This window comes from Alternaria infectoria (assembly GCF_024043175.1).
Source record: "Alternaria infectoria strain BMP 0036 chromosome Unknown scaffold_8, whole genome shotgun sequence".
Lineage (NCBI taxonomy): Eukaryota > Fungi > Ascomycota > Dothideomycetes > Pleosporales > Pleosporaceae > Alternaria > Alternaria infectoria.
Genome location: NW_026250697.1, coordinates 1,480,634 through 1,501,260, shown reverse-complemented (window position 1 = coordinate 1,501,260; position 20,627 = coordinate 1,480,634). Strand labels below are relative to the sequence as shown.

Here is a 20,627-nt window from a genome sequence, read left to right as displayed (position 1 = left end):
GTTGTCTTGGCGTTTACCAAGGCGGCCGTCCGCGGTCAGAACGAACAAGCAGATATAGGAGGCTAAAATAAACCATGAGACAATCCCACATTAAAATCTCCGCAACAAGCGCACTGAGTGGTACGATAGCTTCCGAGCATTCGGCAGCGGGCAAATACAAAACCTGTTGTTGCCGTTTTCCATGCATCATACCATCAAGGATGTCTGTTGAATAAAATGGCGGGGTCAGATCATAGGCCGCGGAGCACATCATCGCACTTTGTTGCGCGCATCTTCGATGTAGTCGTAATGCCAGTAATGCCAGCAAAGCTGCAGCATGGGTTTGTTGATCGAATCGTGGGTCGACGTGGTGCACTGGTCCGTAGGCGAGCCTGTCTCTCATGGATGTTCCCGCGGGATAGCCCAACGTGACTGGGCAGCGAGATAGCAACCTGGGAATGTCTCAGCCGCCGTGTAAACAAGAGGCTGGAAGGACTCGGACTCGAGCGTGTCTAGATGCCGACGCTGCATGGCAAGTTTATGCTGATCTCGCACAAGCTCATGGGCTTATCGTATTGCTTGTCGGCGACACTGGAACGTGCGGGCAGACTTGGCCAGTCCGGTTTTACTGGCGGGCCGCAGCCATTATTGGGTCATCAAACATCACACCGTCCCTCTAGCAGTTCGCTCGCCCTGCGCTACATTCAACGTTCCCCTCTTATGGGGTGACAGCTCTCACCACACTCACCTATACACTCGCTGTCGAAATTGTTGATCCCGCAGCCGCCCGCACAGAGGCAGCGCCGGCGTAGCTCTGGAAACGGCCCGTCAGCCACGCCCTCGCAAAACACCACAACACTCGCACCCGCCCGTCGCAAGCCGCCCCGTCCCCGTGACGTCTGCTCGCAGCTCCAATGACACTGGGACTCGATGCCCGCTTCCCCCCGGCCCAGTGACCCCGACAACACGGCTGGACAGCAGAGAAATGGCACGCCGGGCAAGAAGATGGGCGCGACGGACAAACAAGCAGCCATGGACGGCAAGGACTTTGCCAAGGCCATTGGCATCAACAAGCCCGCCAACGTGCGCGACAAGATAAAGCGCTGGCAGCAGGAGGTCGACCCCGACGCCGCGAGCAAGGAAGGCGCCGGCGCATCCGCCTCAGAGGCCTCCACCAAGCCCGCCGCCTCGCCCAAGCCCGCGACCACGCCCAAGTCGAAACCCCACGACGACAAGCCCAACTGGAAGCCTACACATGAGCGCGGAAAGTCGGTCGGCGCCAGCCCAGAGCGCCCGGGCAGCGCGAAGAAGACGCCTGTCCCCCACAATGAACTCGACGAGGACCTGCTCACGGCGACAGCGCCTAAGAAGCGCGTCATCAGCGACTCGCACTGGCGCGCCAAAATGTCACCACCCAAAGAAGCCGCCGGCCGCCCACAGCCAAAGACGATCCCCAACGCCTGGGTGCGCCCCTCGAGGATCATCCCCAAGAAGCCCGCCAGCCCTGAGCTCAAGCCCATAGCCCCCGTCACGCCCCAGTCAAACCCCCTTCTGCCCCTCGCGGAGTACATAGGCAAGAGCACAGGACAGAAGAAAGCCCCGCCGAAGCCACGCAGACCATCGAAACCGTCGAGCTCAGAGAATGAACAACGCCCGGCCAGCAGTGGGGCTGGAAGTGGAAAGACCGCCAAGAGCGATGAGACGCCATCAGACCCTACCTCGCCCCAGCCCGAGAAAGAGAAGACGGAGATGGTGAGGATGCGGCGCAGCAGACGGCGCGCGCGCACATCACCGCGCGCATCCATGTCGGCAGAGGATCTTATGCCCTTCACGCCGTGGACTCGGCCTCCAGGACGCCGGTCGGGCTCAGTACAGAGCGACGACCCCCACAATATGGTCACGGTCGAGTATGCAGAGAGTTCTGCCCCATCGCTCAACGAGAGCCGCATCACGTCACCCCGGGACGACGAGCTGCGAGAGAGACGGCGCCGGCGTCGACCGAGAAGCAATGGTGCTCGCACAGAGGACGAGAGCACCAAACCCGCGCCAAAGCCTTCGCGGAAGAAGAGTCGCAGGTCCTACCCAAGGACCCAGGAAGAAGCTGCAACACCCTTGATCATCCCAGCAGCCCCAGAGACGACCACTCCCACCAAGGCCACGGGGAGCCGCTTAGAAGCCTGGCTCAGCAGCACACCCGACCCTCTGGCAGAGTCGAAACCCCGACGCAGGCGCAAGTCCAAAGACTCTGTGTCGAGCCCAGAATCCGCCTCCAAGGCCGGCAAATCAGACATCACAGTATCCACCGATGCCACACAAGAGATCCCAGTCAAGAAGACGCGCTCGCGCCGCAGGCGGAAGTCCAAAGAATCCGTATCCTCCCTCGACCTGCCCGCTAACGTCGATGCTTCCGAAGTCACTGCCTCAGAGGTCACTACCTCCACCAGGACGACACAAGATGAACCACGCAAGAGGTCACCAAGGAGGAGAAAATCGAAAGAGTCAGTCTCGTCTGTCGATTTGCCCTACAAGGCCGAAAAATCAGACGTCAGCGCGTCCACTGATGCGACAAGGGACGAGCCTGCCGAGAGCCGCCGTAGCAGTGGTAGCGGTAGCAGACGGCGCAGAAGACGGTCGAGCCGCGAGATGACCATCAATACCCAGGATATCGACGAGACCCCATCTACTGTCGTCTCGGATACTACGACAGAGACGACAACTCAAGACCAGGAAAGTGAAGTGTCCGTCACTCCAACGCCCTCGCTAAAGCGCCGCGGTGCAAAGCGCGGCCAGTATTCTCCCACCAAAGGCCGATCCATGTCCTCTCCTCTCCGCGAGACCACGTCGATAGACGACATACCCAAGGATGATATCACCGACTTGGACACTGCTTCGTCCGCCCCTTCTTCTTTTGCTGATGCGCCTGTACTTGACGCCATGCCTAAGCCTCTGCGACCGCGACAACTTCTCGGACCGCGTATGTTCCCTTCGACTGGCAAGCGCCTTTCAACCATTGCTTCGCAGTCAGCGCGATCCTCGCAGGTACCGGCTTCTGACACAATCACAACCATCTCCGAGGAAGCAGGCACTGGTCCCGGAGCACCTGCATCAGAAGTAGGCTCGTACTTGAACCCGGAAACTTCGACCATTATCAGTCGCCAGAGTACCCGGCGGAGGAAGCTTGCCAGACATGAGGATCTTATCTCAGTGCTTTCCATGCCCAAGGCAAGCTCCAAGAGCATCGTCTCTGCCCGAAGTATCCGTACCAACAGGAGCCGCCTTGCCACTGCCACTGTCGACGACATCATGAAAGAGCTCTCGTCTGATGAAGCCAAGTATATGAGAGAGCTCCGCACACTGGTAGATGGTGTCATCCCTGTCCTTCTTAGCTGCGTTCTCTCCAAGTCCGAGTCCGCTATCGCTGCTGGCTTATTCTCTCGCTCCTCCAAGTCCGATCCTAGTGAAGTTACTAAGCCAATCGTCGACATGGGTGTCTGCTTAGAGCGACTTAAGAACCTGCACAAGCGCGTCCCCAGGGAGGACTCCGATGCACTTGTTTCCTGGGCTCAGAGTGCACAACGAGTGTACTCTGACTACATTGCTGCGTGGCGCCTCGGCTTCCAAGACGTCGTAATCAGTCTTGCGCCGGCAGATGACGACCCGTTCAAGCCCGCAAAGGTCGTCAATGGGCCAGATGACGGTGCCCCATGGGACGAAGGGATGCCGCGAAACGCTGAGGGATATGTAGTCAACAGCGATGGCGAGCGTGTCGACGTCGCCTATATGCTCAAACGCCCTCTGGTTCGACTCAAGTATCTGTCGAAGAGTTTGAAGGTACGTTGAACTGACTTGTCCATGCTGCCACAAATACTGACATTGATCAAGGGCATTAATCATGTGAAACCTTCCGAGCGCGTCGAGCAAATCTCGAAGATTTTCCAAGACCTAGTTACGACAGCACGCAAGCGGTCGAACGACGAACAAGCCCGCCTCGAAGACGAAGCCGCGGCTAGCGTTGATCCCACTCGCGCACGCGATCCCCGAAGTCTCGCCCCTCTTGCCGGCGTCCGGGTTGATTCCACGCGCTGCGTGCGAGCTAGAGACCACTTCGACCTACATCTGTTCCATTCGAGTGGTCAAGAAATGAGTTGTCGCGTTGAGATCTTACTCCGCGACAACGCACCAGGTACCGGAGTCGGAGGCGACCTCCTCTTCTGCGAAGTCGATCCTACAGGGCGATGGTTGCTCCTCCCGCCTGTTCACCTCAGCAATGCATCAGCACGGAATGGCGACCTAAAGGGTGAAATAATTGTCATGATCCGTGGAAAACAAAACGATGGATCAGAGTGGAGCGAGATCATGTCTTTGATATCCGATGATGAGCAAGCTGGCTTTGAGTGGGTGCAGATGCTCGGTCTCAACCCCATCCCACCTCAAATCTCTGAAGTCAGGAAGAACCAGGCCACACCCACCACACACAGGCCGACAAGCAGCCATGGATCCTCGTCTCTACTTTCAGCTGCAACTGAATCGACACCCCCACAGAAGAGCAGGACACCAAGCCCACATGAAATTGACATACCTATTGGGGAGCAACATACTGAAGTATCAAAAGTATGGCACTATGACACACCCGATAGGCGCAACCAATCCCGCACCATCTCGCCTGTAACTCCGCCCAGTCACGATGACTTTGTCTTTGGCAAAATAGACGACTCAGAACCCCACACACCAACAGATCCCATGCAGACGGCATACCAACTGCTCAACGATCCTGATCGAACACCCCGTGGTCTTGATGAGGCGGTGCGAAATGAGGGCACTGGATCGCCTTCGAGTCTGAAGCGGACAAGGGCGAAGAGGCTGTCTAAGAACCCTACCCTTTCTCCTCATTCAGCACGGCCGTCCCGTCAGATCACTCTCGAAGATCCAGTAGAGCCAGAGAAAATCCAAGCGCCAGTACCAGAGTCCAAGCCACGCCGGAAATCCACTAAAAAGCGACCCCAAAAGAGTTACAGTGTTTGGATGCCATCTTCGCAAGTTGGTGATTCCGACGACTCTGAAGAATCGTACAGCTCCGAAGAGGACAACAATACTACCACCATGGATTCCGAGATCTCACCACCCGGCTCGCCTCCCTCGCCGCAACGTCCACAGGCACACAGACGAGTCTCATCCGTTCCCTCGCTAGAATTACCGAGCATCCCAAGACAAAGGAAATCTAGCCGGCCCTCTACGCCAACACAGGATCAAGAAGATGACGACGACAATCTCCGGGAAGTCTCAGCCTCCGCGCCATCGAAGCTGCAAGGAAAGAAACACGACATAGTTGTCGATGATATCGTAGAGCCTAAAGCAGAGGTCGAAGAGCCGCCTCCAACACCGCCGCATCGATCGCCCAGTCCAGCAACCCCTGTGACACTCAAGGGAAGCAAAACACCAGTATTCACTCCTACTTTACCTGGTTTCAAGAACAAACGCCGGTCATCGTCACCCTTGAAGCATGAGTATGAGCCATCTACCTGCACAGAGGAGTCAAGCGAGAGCGAGGAGGACACCGCTTCTGAGGATGAGGTGGACGATGAAGATGATGAAAGCCTCACCTCGGAGTCGTCAGAAGACGAGTTAGATGACGACGTTCCCATGCCACTTATGCCGATCGGATACCTTGGGCCACGCGGGTATCCTGGACGCTCATACACCACCGGTAGAGAAGCCAGTCGTCCCACTTCATCAGAGAAGGTTGAGAAGACAGAGGAGGAGACCAAGAAGTTTCCCAAAGTCTCACCTCCTGCATCAATCTATACACTCCCCAACGGCACTATCACCCCATCGCAATCCGCGTCGAACACTCCATACAGAGCAGTTCCGCAGGGTTCCGGCAAAGCCTCCAAGACCATCGCATCCATCTTCGCTTGGTCCGATGCTGGCCGATGGGACAGTTTGCATCCAGACGAATGTAGCATCGTCGTTACGCCAGGTAAGATCGAGGTCTTCGAGATCACAATCAACCACTCCAAGCCTTTCCTGGCCGACGGCGACGAGATCATCACTCCCGAGGGAGGTGCTCCCCTTATTGCGGTTGAGCTTACCCCTCTGGTGCCGTTGCGCAAATCAACGGCCATTGATATCTCCATTCGCTCCCCACCCACCGCAGAGTCGCGCATCAAAGCTGGCAACAACATTATGTTGAGAAGTCGCAATGCAGCAGAGTGCGCCCAACTATACGCCATGATCAACCAATCTCGTATCAACAACCCCACCTACATCGCGCTCCAGAACGCGCGCGGCCCCTACGGACAATCGAGCTGGGCCGAGGCGATGGACCGTCAGAACGCGGCTAGGACAAGCGCTGAGTCTTCTGGCTGGCTCGGGGGTACGCTAGGTAGGAGAAGCAGCTACCGCAAGTCAAGCACACGCGCTGCCTCTATCTCCGCAGCGACCGAGTCTTCTGTTGGAACCATGAACTCTGCTCTCCGCTCTGCATTAGGCCGATTCTCGTTCGGAAAGAGCGGCGTCTTTAGCATCCGCAACTCAACACTCGGATCCCGCAGTACTGGCTCCTCATTCGACAGCGGTTCCAACTCCCCACGCGGCTCAGGCGCATCTACACCTACCGGCGACATTGTACGCGCGCCCGGTGCACCAGCTGGAATTACGAACACCAAGTGCAGGCTTTACGAGCGAGAGTCACTCAAGAAATGGCGTGACATGGGCAGCGCACGCTTAACAATAATGCTGCCCTCACCCAACCCAAGCGTGCCATCCTCGCCTACGAACCCACGACAGCGCGCACCTGGTACCAGAGATCATACCCAGGAGCGACGCATTCTTCTTACAGGCAAGAAACACGGCGAAATACTACTTGACGTCACTTTGTCAGAGACGTGCTTCGAGCGCGTCGCACGCAGTGGTATTGCTGTCAGTGTATGGGAAGACCACTTGAATGAAGACGGTCAGGTCGGCGGCGTCGGCAAGACGGGTGGTGTCTTGGGCGCAAGAGCGAGGGTCTTCATGGTGCAAATGAAGAGTGAGAGGGAGTGTGCTTACTGCTTCAGTTTACTGGGTAAGCTGAGGTACTAGGCCACGAGTAAGGAAAGAGAAGAGAGGGACATGGACCGAAACGGCAAGCGCAGCACAGCAACTCACAAAACGCCGCTGCCACGCACTTGACGCGGTATTCACCATCCATTTTGCGCTTTTTTATTGCGAGCAAGCGTGGCGTTCGTTCATGGGATTTACACGGGCGGTATTTCAAGAAGGCTTCTGCGATACCACTTCCACTTTCCCCACATACAATTTTCTCACTTTGTAATCACGCTGTTGTGTTTCTTACTTTCCTTGTCAATACTGGTTTTCATGCATATGGATGGAGTGTGTGTCTTTCTTTGTTTTCCATGGGGAATATACACGTGTCTTTTGCGCTTGATACCAGGTGTGTATTTGTTTGATGGTTCTTCGGCTTTTGGTAGTGGGATGAGGAGGGGTGTTTGTGATGAAAGATATCGTGATAGTAGGGGTGAGGTGAATAGAAGTAATGGAAGATGTGTCGTCAACTTGTTGATCAATTGAACTCGTGTGAGATGAGGTTCTCGGTACTTTAGCAATAACCTTATCGATCTACAATCACTCCTCCGGCTATGACTGCGGGCCGTTGGGTAACGTATGTACCCTCTCATAGTCTGACTCTACGATGCTGCGTCACAGCGCACATGTCTTAAGGTGCTCAAGTTCTTTGTTCTTTGCGATTACACGCACGTCCTGTGCGACGCCAACATGATTGACTCGAAGGGCCGGAGATCCACAGCAACAGGTATCGTCATACTGTTCGTGAGTCAGTGTAAGTATAAAAGCTGCGAAAGTTTGCATAGTGTCGCTCCATTCCTCAAACCAGATACCCACTACTTCGATCTTGATATCATTCTCCAGACGAATCTACTGCAAGAAAACCCACGCAAACTACAACATCGAAACGGCCCGAAAATTACGAAATGACACTACGGAATGACGGCTGAACAGTGGGCGGAAGATGACCATATCTGCCAAGAAATTATCAGTAAGCTACATCCGCTAGATCCCGCCCTGCTTCGAGGTTTTGATGGTACCAGATTGCACGCGCATGCTTTCGAAACTACCCGATACCGAATACATCGTACAACGCTTTCGGCGCGGCGAGGACGGAGTAAAGTACGTGGCAGCGGTCTTTGAGCTACATAAAGGCACAGGTCCCGCAACGCTAAAATCACGTGGTGGGGAGGGTACCTATGCAGTCGCCGCGCGAAGCCTTCTTCAGGGTCTTAAAGACCAGTTCCTTTATTTGTATTTGAAGAATGATGTCGAGCCTGCAACAAGCACAAAGGACGGGCGTTTGGATGTGGTGGTGAACAATTGAACCATGCTCAGGGATTTCCCAGGGCTCAATCTCAGTACAAGCAGGTCAGGATCTCAGTTGGGGTGTGTTGTTACACAAGAATGAAAATGTTTGATCACTCCCACATGTCCTTTGAAAAGTTGCGATACGCTAGTACTGTGTACGTTGCAGTATACCTGAGGTATGTGACTAGATGCATCAAATCGACCAGAATACTAACTAGCTGGCCGAATACTGTGTATATCACCACGGCGACTTTATGATTTTGGCACCACCCTCCTGACATCTACCCCACCTTCAGTACTTACATTTGCATGCAAACATAACCGTGTCCCTTCTTCAGCCCAGCAGCAAGCCGCAAGAGCAAACGAAAAGAATGCGTAGCAGAACTGCAACGAACCAAGTTTCTATCGAGAAACGGGGGACAGGCTCGGTCTTACACCTCATTGCAATGTCCCTCCGTTCCTATCACAAGAGGCGCCGGCTGGAGGTCGACTTATCAGTACTGCCATACGGCTTGATCCATACTGATAATTTCGTCAGTACTCCCAGCAAAGTACTGATATAGGCTCCTCAGAACCAGCGGCAAGAGGTCGACTGGCCGGTAAGCAGCATGCCAAGCACGGCTTTCGGCGCAGGGACTGGACAAGCGGGACACCAATCTCTAGGTTGGTGAAAGGCGTTGTCTCGGATGCCATGAGGATCAGCCCGAAGGCCATACAAGGTTGAAGGTAGGTAGCCGCCGAGTCAGCGAAAGATGTAGAAGAGGTCCGCACGAACGCGAAACCGAAGAGAAAACCTTGTGAAAAATGCCGCACGAGGAAGGAAGGATGAGGTGGCTCCCCTCCTTGTTCCAAGATGCAGAACAGAACAGCTTGAGGAACCCTACGGCAGGTCGCAATACCTGAGTACGGGAAGTCTCCATACCACAGGCATTGCTACTGTGCAGTCGAGATGCTGAAGCAGAAGTGTTGCGCATGTTGAAGGAAGGGGAGTAGGTGTAGTTCAATTTGATATGATGCGCGCGAGCGCGGAGCAATAAAGGGCTTAGTGTACATTCCGCGAAAGGTGCGGGTTGAGAATCGGAGTCAGTAGACGGTGGAGAGTAAGGGAAGAGGAGAGGGAGGGCAGACTGCTTAAGACTACGGGCAGGAGCGGACGGGCTAGAGAGCGCACGGGCCACGTGTTTGCTCGAACTCGCCACCCCTAGTCGTGAATTCACCGAGACAAGTATACGCTCATCTTCACCTGCTATGCACCGCCTTCGCCTGTCGCTAAGCTCGGGCGCAAGCGACATCACGCATCCTTCATTGTACTGAGACGTGTGCTAGAAGAGACCGATGTTCTTTCACTTCAAATTGCGTCACAGGTGGTGGTCAGATTGTGATATTGACCGCGGCGTGATACGAGTCATTTCTATTCTCTCATCATCTACTCCAGATCTTTGTCCTTGCAGCCTTCCGGTGCGATAAGAGGATTGCATCTCGCAGCCAATCCTCCGGGAAGCCTGGCGACATAGTCCCAGCCCCATCGACTGCTCATGCCCCAAGCCGGGAAATCGGTACTGACAATCTGCGCACCACTCTCAAAAGCTAGATCCCTCATCTCCGTAGTACGATTCAAGATGGTATCGATGGGTATATCAGCACGTGTTCGGATCAAGTAGCCCTTCTTGACAAGACGCTGGATCTCTGCTGTGCCATTGCTGCGCGGCTCATTGTATTTGATGAATGCAGCATCGGAAGATCCTTCGAGCGCATTGGTGAAGACAGTGCGGTTTTGTAGCGAGGGGGCGCCGGTTTTGTAGAGCTCGCGAGGCGAGTTCGGGTCACTGGGTTTTGGGTCGTTATCGAAGAAAAACAGAAGGCGGCCGCGAACATCCTTTAGCTTCGGCCAGCCTTGTTGCAAGATGGACTGCTCGAGGGTAAGACCACTCTTGCGCACGTCATCAGGGCGAATGAGTTGCTTCTTAGGGAATACGGAGAGGATCTCCGCGTCGACGTTCAAGAGGCGAGGGAGCGTCCAGTTTGTCGCTTCGCCAGGGCAGACACCGCCTAACGAACATGCCGGCGCATCGGTCTTGAGCTCGAGGTCAATAGTGATAGGGACGTGTCTCGGGTTTGCGTCTGACCAACTCTTCAACTGCTTGAGACAGTCGATGAAGGTGTGGCAGACAGAATCGGGGTCGAAGTCTGTGACGTGAAACACCTTGATACCTGGCTTCTTCAAAATGTCACCGTTGTAAGGAGTGGTGGCGTTTGTCAAGTTTGATAGCGTCCATACGACAGGAGGATAGTACAGGCCGCCCTTTTCATCCGAATGTAAGTCGAGCTCGAAAGAGCGCACGGACTGATACTCCAATTGATTGTCGAGCTCTGCATGCGAGTAGTAGTAGTCTTCTGGAGACGGTACGTATTTCTCAAAGACTGGTCGCTCGGCGAGTGAGACTTCACGATGGTAGGAGTTGTGCGTTCCGACGACTTGAATATGGTTGAAACGGATCTCAGACTTGGATGCTAGTGCGCTTTCTATGTGTTGTCAGCTTGGGCATCCCCGCGCAAGAAGACAACATACGAGCGAAGAGCATTACGCTCGCAGAAGCCTTATACCATTAGCATCCGTTCGTTCTCGCATACCAGGAGTCATCCTTACCAATGATCCCAACATGTTGCTCTTTCCTTCTGAATTGAAGTCTGCGTTCAAGATGAAGACGCACAAAGCAAACAAAAAGACCGCGAGCAACAAGGCCCGACCTTTATACGCCATCGTACCCATGCTGTCAGCGCGCAACGGCATGCACTAAAGCTCAGATGTTGAAGTCGTTCCCGCCATGCATCGCGTTGGCGTTAGCTCGTCGCGTGCGCTCGTCGGGTCTCGCGATTGGTTAATCGCACCACGTGGGTTCAGTGTACCGGCTCGGAGAGTTCTCAATGTAGCAGGTACAGATTCTGTACGATCCTTAGTTTGCACGTGCGTCACTTCGCGTTCGTGCGCGCTTCTGATGGAATAAAGACGCGTTGCAGTAGTTCGTTGCACGAAGCGATGACGCGGTGACAGGAGCTGCCAGGGGAAAAGCGGGGCAGGTCGCCTCCAGGGCTGTAACGGAAGGACCACCTTAACCATCAACAACATTGAAGGCCCCCGGAAGATCTCATAGCGTGCTAAGATGCGACGAAACCCATTTCCCTGGGAATCCATCAATGTAGTATTTGTGCTTTGGATTACCACCGCACGAGAGGCTAACAGTCACTACCAACCATACTTCTGTCCATATCTGCCGACAAACCCTCCTACATCTGCATCTCTCTCGCCTTGCACAATCTGTAACAATCCTAGCGCACTCGTCTCTGAACTCTCAAGGCCTTGTTCCTTCCTTTGCTCTTTGTCGTCTCCTATGTCCGTCACCACATAGCCCGGGCAGTACGTCCAGACCTTGAAGCCATCCGGCTTGAGCTGGACGTACTGGTATGCCGTCAACATGTTGAGCGCAGCTTTAGTCATGCGATATCCGGGGTATTTAACCTGGGCGTAGGGAGAGCTGTGATCGGAGATCAAAGTGATGCTACCCATAGTAGAGGACACGTTGATAATGCGCGGATTGGATGAGCGCTTCATTGCGGGAATGAGAGCTTCTGTGAGGATGGTAGGGCCAAAGACGTTGGTTTCGAATGTGGTACGCATTATCTCCCGGTCGGGCCAAGTGCCGTCTCTCTCGGGACATACACCAGCGTTGTTGATAAGCACATCGAGCTTGCTGAAGTCCTCTTCGATCTTCTTTGCAGCAGCTTGGATAGAAGCGTCGTCATTGGCGTCGAGTTGCACGAGGGAGAGTGTGCCTTGGATGCCTGCCTTGGCTTGCACATCTTTCAAGACTGTTTCGCCTTTCGACATGTTGCGCGCGCCGATTATGACATGGTACTTTGGAGATGCAGAGGCAATATAAATGACGGTGTCCAGACCGATACCGTTGGTTGCTCCTACAGAGGCTATCAGTATGACGAGCTTGGTAAACGTCCGGAGGGCTGGTACCTGTTACGAGCACGATCTCCTTGTCTGGGTTCGAGGACATATTTATTTTGAATCGATTAGATTGTGGTAACGGATAATATGCAGATTTTCGACTGAAGTAGAGGATATGGATTTTGTGATACTCAAGCTGGAGTGGAAGGCGGGCGAATTTATATCTTGCCAGCGGTTTAGCACAACATGAACGGGTCGTACGGATGTCCACCAGGCGTAATCCACGACGAATAGAGTACGGTCTGGAACTTGCTATAGACCAAATAGGTAATTGTAACATCAGAAACCCCGTAGATCGAGAAGGAGCTCCGGCCCGATCCGGAGTTAGTTGTCTAACTCCGATTCGCGCGGCCTGATGACGTAATGCAAACGCCCCACAAAGACATGCTATGTATGAAGACTTACTCATGTCAATCGTATATACGAACGCGCGAATAGTAAATCGCTGCATGATCAGATCTGAGGACTGAGTGTATGGATGACTACATCGCAGGCTGCACTTAACGCATAAATCCGAGAGGCGCTGTCCGTTTAGAATACCGAGCCAGATCCCATGCATGGTGGGCGAAAAGGTGTGACGCTGAATAGCATGACTCACAAAGGACAGGTAGGAACTGTCAGAGCATACCAGGATCGGTCTCCTCATAGGCTGTACGCAATTTCCAAGTGTTGATCGTATCGACGCTGTGCACCCCAGTGTGCCTTCACCCGTTCACTTGTGGCATCCAATTCTGACCTGCACCGCTTTTCCTGAGCGAGGAACGAAGCCTGTGCCAGAAGTACCCCAAAAACCCACCAAAGCCGTGTATTACATGTTGGTTAAAGCCGTGATAACATAATTTGCACTTGACTGGCTTCTCTTTTGCAGCCTAGTCAATGGCGTTGGAAGTGCTTGTGACCGTTTCGAACACTCGAGGACGTGCTCGTAGTTTGAAAGCAAGGAAGACAGATTTTACGATATCTTCTCAGCAGTGAGTCGAGACCTTCGCCACGAGGATTCGGCTTTGCACGGCCCTTGAAAGGGTATGCAGGTTTCGTAAGACTCAACCTACTAAGCAAATGTGAGGATGTTAAGCCTGACTGTTTGAGACGAAGTTTGCGTAGATGTGGTTGGTTGGCACTTCTGTCGTCGCGAACATTCCTTTGATACAATGCCAGTACTTATGACGCAAGACAAAAAGGGGGCTAATTGAGCATTTCACGATGGTTGACAGGAGGACGCGTGGGGTAAGAAATCTTGAGATTAGCGTGGCGCGACACGACGTCATGGCGGCTCAACCCACCAGACGTCTCAACGCGCCTAGAAGCGACCTGATGTCGCACTTTGTCGAGTCACTCAGCCCTGAACGCGCATAGCGCCGCCGACAAGATGCCCTCCCTTGTGCGCAAGCTGCTCATCTTCGCCGCCGTTGATGGTCTCATCCTCCAGCCGTCCCCGCCCCGCAACCATCCGCCCGCTACGCAGCAGGCCATCAAGGTCGACTACAAGGGCAATGTCGGCCCCCTGTTGAAAGACAGGCGCGAAGAAGATACGGCGCCCGTGTCTGTGGAAGCGCATGGCATCATCGGTACGCGCGCAATCATTGGCGCATTGCGACACGGGCTGACCCTGCTCTAAGGACTACTCAAAGTGGCTACTTCGTACTTCCTGATATCCATATCCGATCGCGAACAGGTGGCGCTCATACGCGGCAAGCCCATCTACAAGATCACCGATGTCGCCCTCATCCCCCTCTCCTCGCAAGCCGACGCCGACAAGGCCATCGCAGCCACGCGTGACCATCTGAAGCGCCGCAACCGGGCGCCCGGCCTGGAAGACGAAGACAGCGATAGCGATAGTGAGGATGGCGCGCCCAGTGTGACGGACTCGCTTGTAGAGGACTCATCGTCCACACCAAGCGAGGTCAAGGATTCGGTCACCGGACAAAAAGGCAGTGCGCAGCGCAAGACGAGTGTGGCCGAGGACGTTATACAAAGAAAAGGTGTATATGGCAGATTCGCTGACAAGTGGTTCTCGCGCAAGGGTTGGAGTGCTGACAACAGGCGTCTGCAAGGGCTGAGCTCAGAAGAGAACCTGGCGGCAAAGAATGCGCCGCAGAACGTTGACTCGGGGATGCCCAAGGAAGAAGAACAACCCAAGAGCGAGTCTAAGCCGGATGCCATCCCTACAGATGACAAGGACATTTCGGAACCAGTCAGCCCAGAAGCTATACCCAAGGCCCTGGGTGGCGAGAAGGACGCAGCCACTGTAGCACTCTTACCAAAGATTCTGCAGACCACCAAAATGTACTTTTCATCAGGCAACTTCTTCTTCTCATACGACTATGACATCTCACACGGTATTGGCCAGCAGCAAGCAAGTTCTAGTGTCGCCCTGTGTAAACAATTCGATCCTTTGGTCAGTTTACACCTTGTCCACGTAACGGACGATTGCTCACCAGCATCTAGTTCTTCTGGAATCAGCACATCATCGCACCTTTCATTGACGTGGGCCAGCATGCTTTTGTGCTTCCCGTATTGCAAGGCTTCGTTGGTCAACGACCTTTCACGATCAAGACAGCTGATGGACAGTCGAATAGTCTTGTAGTCGACCCGAGTGCCACTCCAGATGACATCCAGCTCCAGTCCTGGCATGAAAAGCAAAAAGAGGACTCACAGTCCAATACGGAAGCCAGTGGCGAAGCATCTGATCCCGATGCCTCTCTTGTGGACGGCAAAGACTTCCTGTTGACACTCATCTCGCGACGGTCTATCAAGAGAGCTGGGCTTCGCTACCTGCGACGGGGTACAGATGACGATGGCTGTACCGCGAACAGCGTCGAGACGGAACAGATCCTATCCAACCCGGCTTTTAGCACGACGCAAGACAAGATCTTCTCTTTCACACAGATTCGAGGCTCAATTCCCCTGTTCTTCTCTCAATCGCCCTACAGCCTCAAACCACAAGTATCTACTTGGGGATCGTTTGAGACTAATGCTCGCGCTTTCAAGAAGCATTTTGCCGATCTGTCTTCACGCTATGGCGAAATATACTGTGATTCGCTCATAGACAAACACGGTACTGAGGCGAAGATTGGTGAGCTTTATCAACAGCATGCGAAGTCGCTCAATGAGAATGGCGGGATGGACGGGAAGGGCAAGCAGCTGAGTTTCGAATGGTTCGACTTCCACAACGTGTGCCGCGGTATGCGCTTTGAAAACGTCTCGAAGCTGATGGATTCAATCGAACCCTTCATGAAATCTTCTGGATGGGTTGAGATTTCAGGAAATCAAGTACAGCAGAAGCAGTCAGGTGTCTTGCGTACAAACTGCATGGACTGTCTGGACCGCACCAACGTTGTTCAATCTGCGTGCGCCAGGACCGCTCTTGAAGCACAACTCTCAATGGGCAGTTACAGCATCGATCTCCAGAACGACCCCAGTACATCGTGGTTCAACACCCTCTGGGCTGACAATGGCGATGCCATATCCCGGCAGTATGCTGGCACTGCTGCGCTAAAGGGCGACTTTACGCGTACCCGGAAACGGCAGATAACTGGTGCGCTTACCGATTTCGGACTGACACTCACGAGATATTACAACAACATCGTGAACGACTACTTTGCTCAAGCAGTCATCGACTACCTTCTCGGTCGCGCTACCGATACCATCTTCGCGGAATTCGAAGCCGATATGAAGAGCTCAGATTACTTTATCGATGTGCGCAAAGTGCGGCAGCAGGCCATTGAACGTTCTGCTGGCATCGTGATTGAGGATCGCGACGAAGACCTGGTACATGGATGGACGTTGAGCGTACCCACTGCTGTTAATCAGGTCAAGACTGCTACATTTGAGGAAGCAGTCCTTCTACTAACAGAAAAGGCCTTGTACTTCTGCCGTCTTGACTGGGGAACAGAGAAAGTACGCGAGTTCGAGCGTATTCCGCTGGAGAACGTGCAAGGGCTCATGCGAGGTGTGTACGTTACGTCCACACTGGCGCAACGACACACCGACACAGACAAGAACGTTGGCCTCATCATACGATATCGAGCTGATACCAAGGGCGAGCTAGTACGGCGCAATACAAGGGCTCTAGATTCCGGAGCCGCCAGCGATGAGCAGCGCAAAGACGACGCCAAGAAAGACCAGAAGCAGGATACTGCGGGCCGCTTCCTAGCGTTCAAAGCGCTTCCACCGAGAAGCAGCGTTCCGTCATCCCCTGGCGACAACCCTGATAATGAAAGCGAGGTTGTCAAATCGGTATGCGATGAGATTGCGAGGATCGCCAATGAGATGAAGAAGGGCGGCAGGGATGAAGACAGGACACTGAAGGTAGAGGAAAAGGATATAATCAGCCTTGTGGACGCGAAGAAGAGCACCGGCTACCTGGAACAGTTTGAGTATTCCTTGAAGAAGCTTGTTTGGGGCTAAGCCCGGTCTGACACTGGCCATGTATAATGTCTTATCGTTTCTCATTGTATCTTGTTCAGGAAGCTGTACATAAACCTATGGAAAGATGCTCGTATCATGCGATACAGTCATCCTGTAAAAAGTTACGTTTTCACCATACGGTGTGTCTGAATCGTCGACTTGCCTTGATTGGGGTGTAATGTCCTTGATCCCTATACTTCCCGATGCTCTCGGACGATCACATCAAGAACATCGGAGTCCAGCGACCAGCACGGCGGATTCACGGCGCTTCCAGGTCCCGGCGACTGAGGTGCGTGTGGGGACAATGCGGGTGGCTGCTGGCTACCTGACAATCTTGCGAGAGCTATATCGGGAAATGCATCCGCTTTACTTGTGCTGCACTGCATGTCGCGGGTGCTAAGTAATGTGATATTAAAGACTTGAGAGCGGTGCACCGAGATATATGAGGAAGTCGCGTTACAAGCAAGCCAGCTGGGGAAGTAACGAAAGTACTGGTAAACATTGACCCAGTTTCCTCTCCGCGCTCCAACATCTCCTTTCCCCATCCATCCTCTGCCCGGCGACTCCACTATTCCACGCGATGAAGCGCTCGCGTCGCTGGGACTTGTTTAATCATCAGCGGACCCGCGCCGCATCCTTTTCGGTGCAACGTTCTACGCTATGTCATCGGCACATGCAGCGAAAGACACGACCGCAACAGTGATCGGTTTCATCGCCCCGTAGCGATGGTCACGGCCCACCTAGAGCCTCACCTCGTATAGATGTGGTCAATGGAGTGCGCCGGCGCGTCGACCGACATGCCAATTGCATACCAAAGGATGGGTCAGCTGAACGCCTTACTACGGCCCAAAATGCCACGCCCTCTCAGACGACTTGTTGAAGCTTGACAGCTACAGGCTTGCTCGGCACTCGGCTGCGAGCTTAAGCTTTGCACTCAACGGGAGGCGCATGATACGACAACGCTAGCGGCGGCACGGTTGCACGAGGAAAAGCGGGCCGACGTCAGCGTCTCGCGCGATGACTGGCTGCATGCCGTTCTTGATTGCGGTGCGTGACGTCAACTGTGGAAACTCCATACTGTGCTCTGAGCGCGAATTGCACATCGCAAAGGGCCCCACCAAGAACGAAAATTTCTGCTTCATGGGGTGCCCTTGGGGTGCGAAATTGTGGGTGTCTGGAGTCTGGAGGAAAAATGGAGAGACATTGTGCGGAGTGCGGAGGGCTCGCATCTCCGGGTCGATGAGATGGATGCAACCATCAGCATCCTTTGTGGTACAGCCAAACCAGGAAAGGCGAGCATATCGATGATCGCAGCTCCGAGTTCCGTGGCAGGTGGCGCCATGGAAGGCAGAAAGCTTCATCCGCCTGGTTGCCAACCCGTTCCCGTTGTCTCGGCATCAATTGTCCCAAGATTGCGACTCAAAACACAAGCACTAAGCCGACGGATCGTGTCAGGCTTGTCATTTCTTCACTCCGCTGCAAGGCTCCACATCATGCTCCCACCAATCAACGCGTCGTTCTTCGGAGACTATACCAAGCCAGGAAGCATATCAGAGTGTTTTCCGGCCGACGAAGGGGATGACCGTTACCTGGAACCGTGGAAGGTCCGCTGCGGGGCTCCCACGTTGTTCCTGGCTCCCCTGACCCAACCTGCGCGTATGGTATCAAGCCGAGGGAAGTGTGGCATATAAACCCTTTTCGCACCCCGAACGCCAGGCTTGTTCTCCTGTAACCACGCCTGCCAACCTCCGGGTTTCTTTTATACATCCATTGCAGGGTGATTGGCAAGACAAGATACCACCATGGGTTACCAGATCGGCAACATCTACGGCATCACCGCCATTGCGGTCATCGGCGGTGGACTGTTTGGTTTCGATATCAGTTCCATGAGCGCTATGTACGTACTCGCCGTGGCTATCTGAGACTGATGCTAACATTCATAGTTTGCCAACTCAACAATACCGATGCTACTTCAACCAGGGGCCTAAGGGTCCTCCCTTCACAGGCCCCGAGGACGATTGCTCTGGTCCTACCGCCGATGTCCAAGGAGGCATCACTGCAGCGTGAGTCGGCTCTCACCATGTATTACATCTTCAGCAACTGACTCAGTACAGTATGCCTGGTGGTTCTTTCGTCGGTGCTCTCGTCTCTGGTTACCTTACGGATAAGCTCGGTCGTCGCAGGGCTATTCAAATCGGTTGTGCCATCTGGATCATTGGTTCCATCATCTCCTGCGCCGCTCAAAACATCGGCATGCTCATCGTCGGTCGCTTCATCAACGGTCTCTCTGTCGGTATCTGCTCCGCTCAAGTCCCTGTCTACGTCTCTGAACTCGCTCCTCCCTCCCGCCGCGGTCGTGTTGTAGGATCCCAGCAATGGGCGATCACTTGTAAGTACCCACTCGACAAACTCCTGGTGAGACAAAAGCTAATAAGCGCTTCTCAGGGGGAATTCTAATTATGTACTACATCTCCTACGGCTGCAGCTTCATGGAAGGCACCAAGGCTTTCCGTGTTCCATGGGGTCTGCAGATGATTCCTGCTGTTATCCTTGGTATTGGACTTCTGTTCCTACCGGAATCTCCTCGTTGGCTCGCCCGTCACGACAGATGGGAGGAGACACAGGCCGTTCTTACCCTGGTTCACGGCAAGGGTGACCCCAACAGTCCCTTCGTGAAGCTTGAGCTTGATGAGATTCGTCAGATGATCGAGTTCGAACGCCAGAACGCTGACGTTTCCTTCATGGAGCTCTTCAAGCCCAACATGATCAACCGCGTTCACATTGGTATCTTCACTCAAGTCTGGTCTCAGTTGACTGGCATGAACGTCATGGTAAGTTCTGACTGTACCAGCTGCGTGTGAAACATATACTGACTTTATGCCTCTACCTCGGCAGATGTACTACATCACATACGTCTTCGGCATGGCAGGTCTTACCGGTAACATCAATCTCGTCGCCAGTTCCATCCAGTACGTCATCAACGTCTTGATGACAGTTCCTGCTCTTCTTTTCATGGACCGCTGGGGTCGCCGTCCTATGTTCGTCATCGGCGCAGTCCTTATGATGATCTGGATGTTCGCCAACGCTGGACTCATGGCAAGCTACGGCAACCCAGCTCCTGAAGGCGGTCTTGGTGGTATTGCCGAGCAATCCTGGGAGATTACGGGCGCGCCTGCAAAGGCTGTCATTGCTTGCACATACCTGTTCGTCGCTTCTTACGCGCCAACCTGGGGCCCGGCGTCTTGGGTCTACCCACCAGAGATCTTCCCTCTCCGCATTCGCGGAAAGGCCGTTGCCGTCGCTACCTCATCCAACTGGTATGTACAAACCTGCTCATGATACTTGAAATCATCAAATACTAACTCCGCTCCAGGATCTTTAACTTCGCCCTCTCCTACTTCGTCCCACCCGCTTTCGTCAACATCCAATGGCGCGTCTACATCATCTTCGGTGTCTTCTGCCTCGCCATGGCTATCCACACGTTCTTCCTGTTCCCCGAGACGGCTGGAAAGACGCTCGAGGATGTTGAGGAGATGTTCATGGCTGGAGTTCCCGCTTGGAAGACTAGGGTCGAATACAGCAACACTCGCCGTGCTGAGCGTGGCGAGGTTGATAACGAGAAGGGTCTCGAGCACAGCCCCGTTAGGGTTGAGAACGCCGAGACCAAGGCTTAGGCTGTGTTTAGGAGGTAATGATCGATGGGAAATGTCGAGCATTGGATATGGTGAAGAAGAGTAACAGCCACTGGACTGTTTAATCGCAAAGGTACCAACGTACACATTCTGTCATGATTGTGCCATTCCTTGGTGATGTAGAGCGCAGCGTATTGTAACATCCGTCCCTTTTGATA

The 20,627-nt window shown here is 53.8% G+C and overlaps 4 protein-coding genes across 4 annotated transcripts; 3 read left to right on the top strand and 1 right to left on the bottom strand.

Annotated features, from left to right (window-relative positions):
- Positions 1-909: 909 nt before the first annotated feature.
- Positions 910-7,059, top strand: J4E92_005927 (uncharacterized protein; the record flags this gene model as incomplete). The annotated part of the gene is made up of 2 exons (XM_051497303.1): positions 910-3,810; positions 3,862-7,059. The coding sequence occupies 2 exons, from the start codon at positions 910-912 to the stop codon at positions 7,057-7,059; spliced, it is 6,099 nt and encodes a 2,032-aa protein (XP_051352963.1).
- Positions 7,060-9,778: 2,719 nt separating this feature from the next.
- Positions 9,779-12,416, bottom strand: J4E92_005926 (uncharacterized protein; the record flags this gene model as incomplete). Its single annotated transcript, XM_051497302.1, has 5 exons — positions 9,779-10,875; positions 10,922-10,949; positions 11,000-11,025; positions 11,605-12,324; positions 12,377-12,416. 5 exons carry the CDS (start codon positions 12,414-12,416, stop codon positions 9,779-9,781), a joined length of 1,911 nt encoding a protein of 636 aa, XP_051352962.1.
- Positions 12,417-13,736: 1,320 nt separating this feature from the next.
- J4E92_005925 (uncharacterized protein) lies at positions 13,737-16,777 on the top strand (the record flags this gene model as incomplete). The annotated part of the gene is made up of 3 exons (XM_051497301.1): positions 13,737-13,935; positions 13,987-14,765; positions 14,816-16,777. 3 exons carry the CDS (start codon positions 13,737-13,739, stop codon positions 16,775-16,777), a joined length of 2,940 nt encoding a protein of 979 aa, XP_051352961.1.
- Positions 16,778-18,579: 1,802 nt separating this feature from the next.
- J4E92_005924 (uncharacterized protein) lies at positions 18,580-20,451 on the top strand (the record flags this gene model as incomplete). Its single annotated transcript, XM_051497300.1, has 6 exons — positions 18,580-18,674; positions 18,721-18,840; positions 18,892-19,166; positions 19,223-19,608; positions 19,673-20,094; positions 20,151-20,451. The coding sequence occupies 6 exons, from the start codon at positions 18,580-18,582 to the stop codon at positions 20,449-20,451; spliced, it is 1,599 nt and encodes a 532-aa protein (XP_051352960.1).
- Positions 20,452-20,627: the final 176 nt, after the last annotated feature.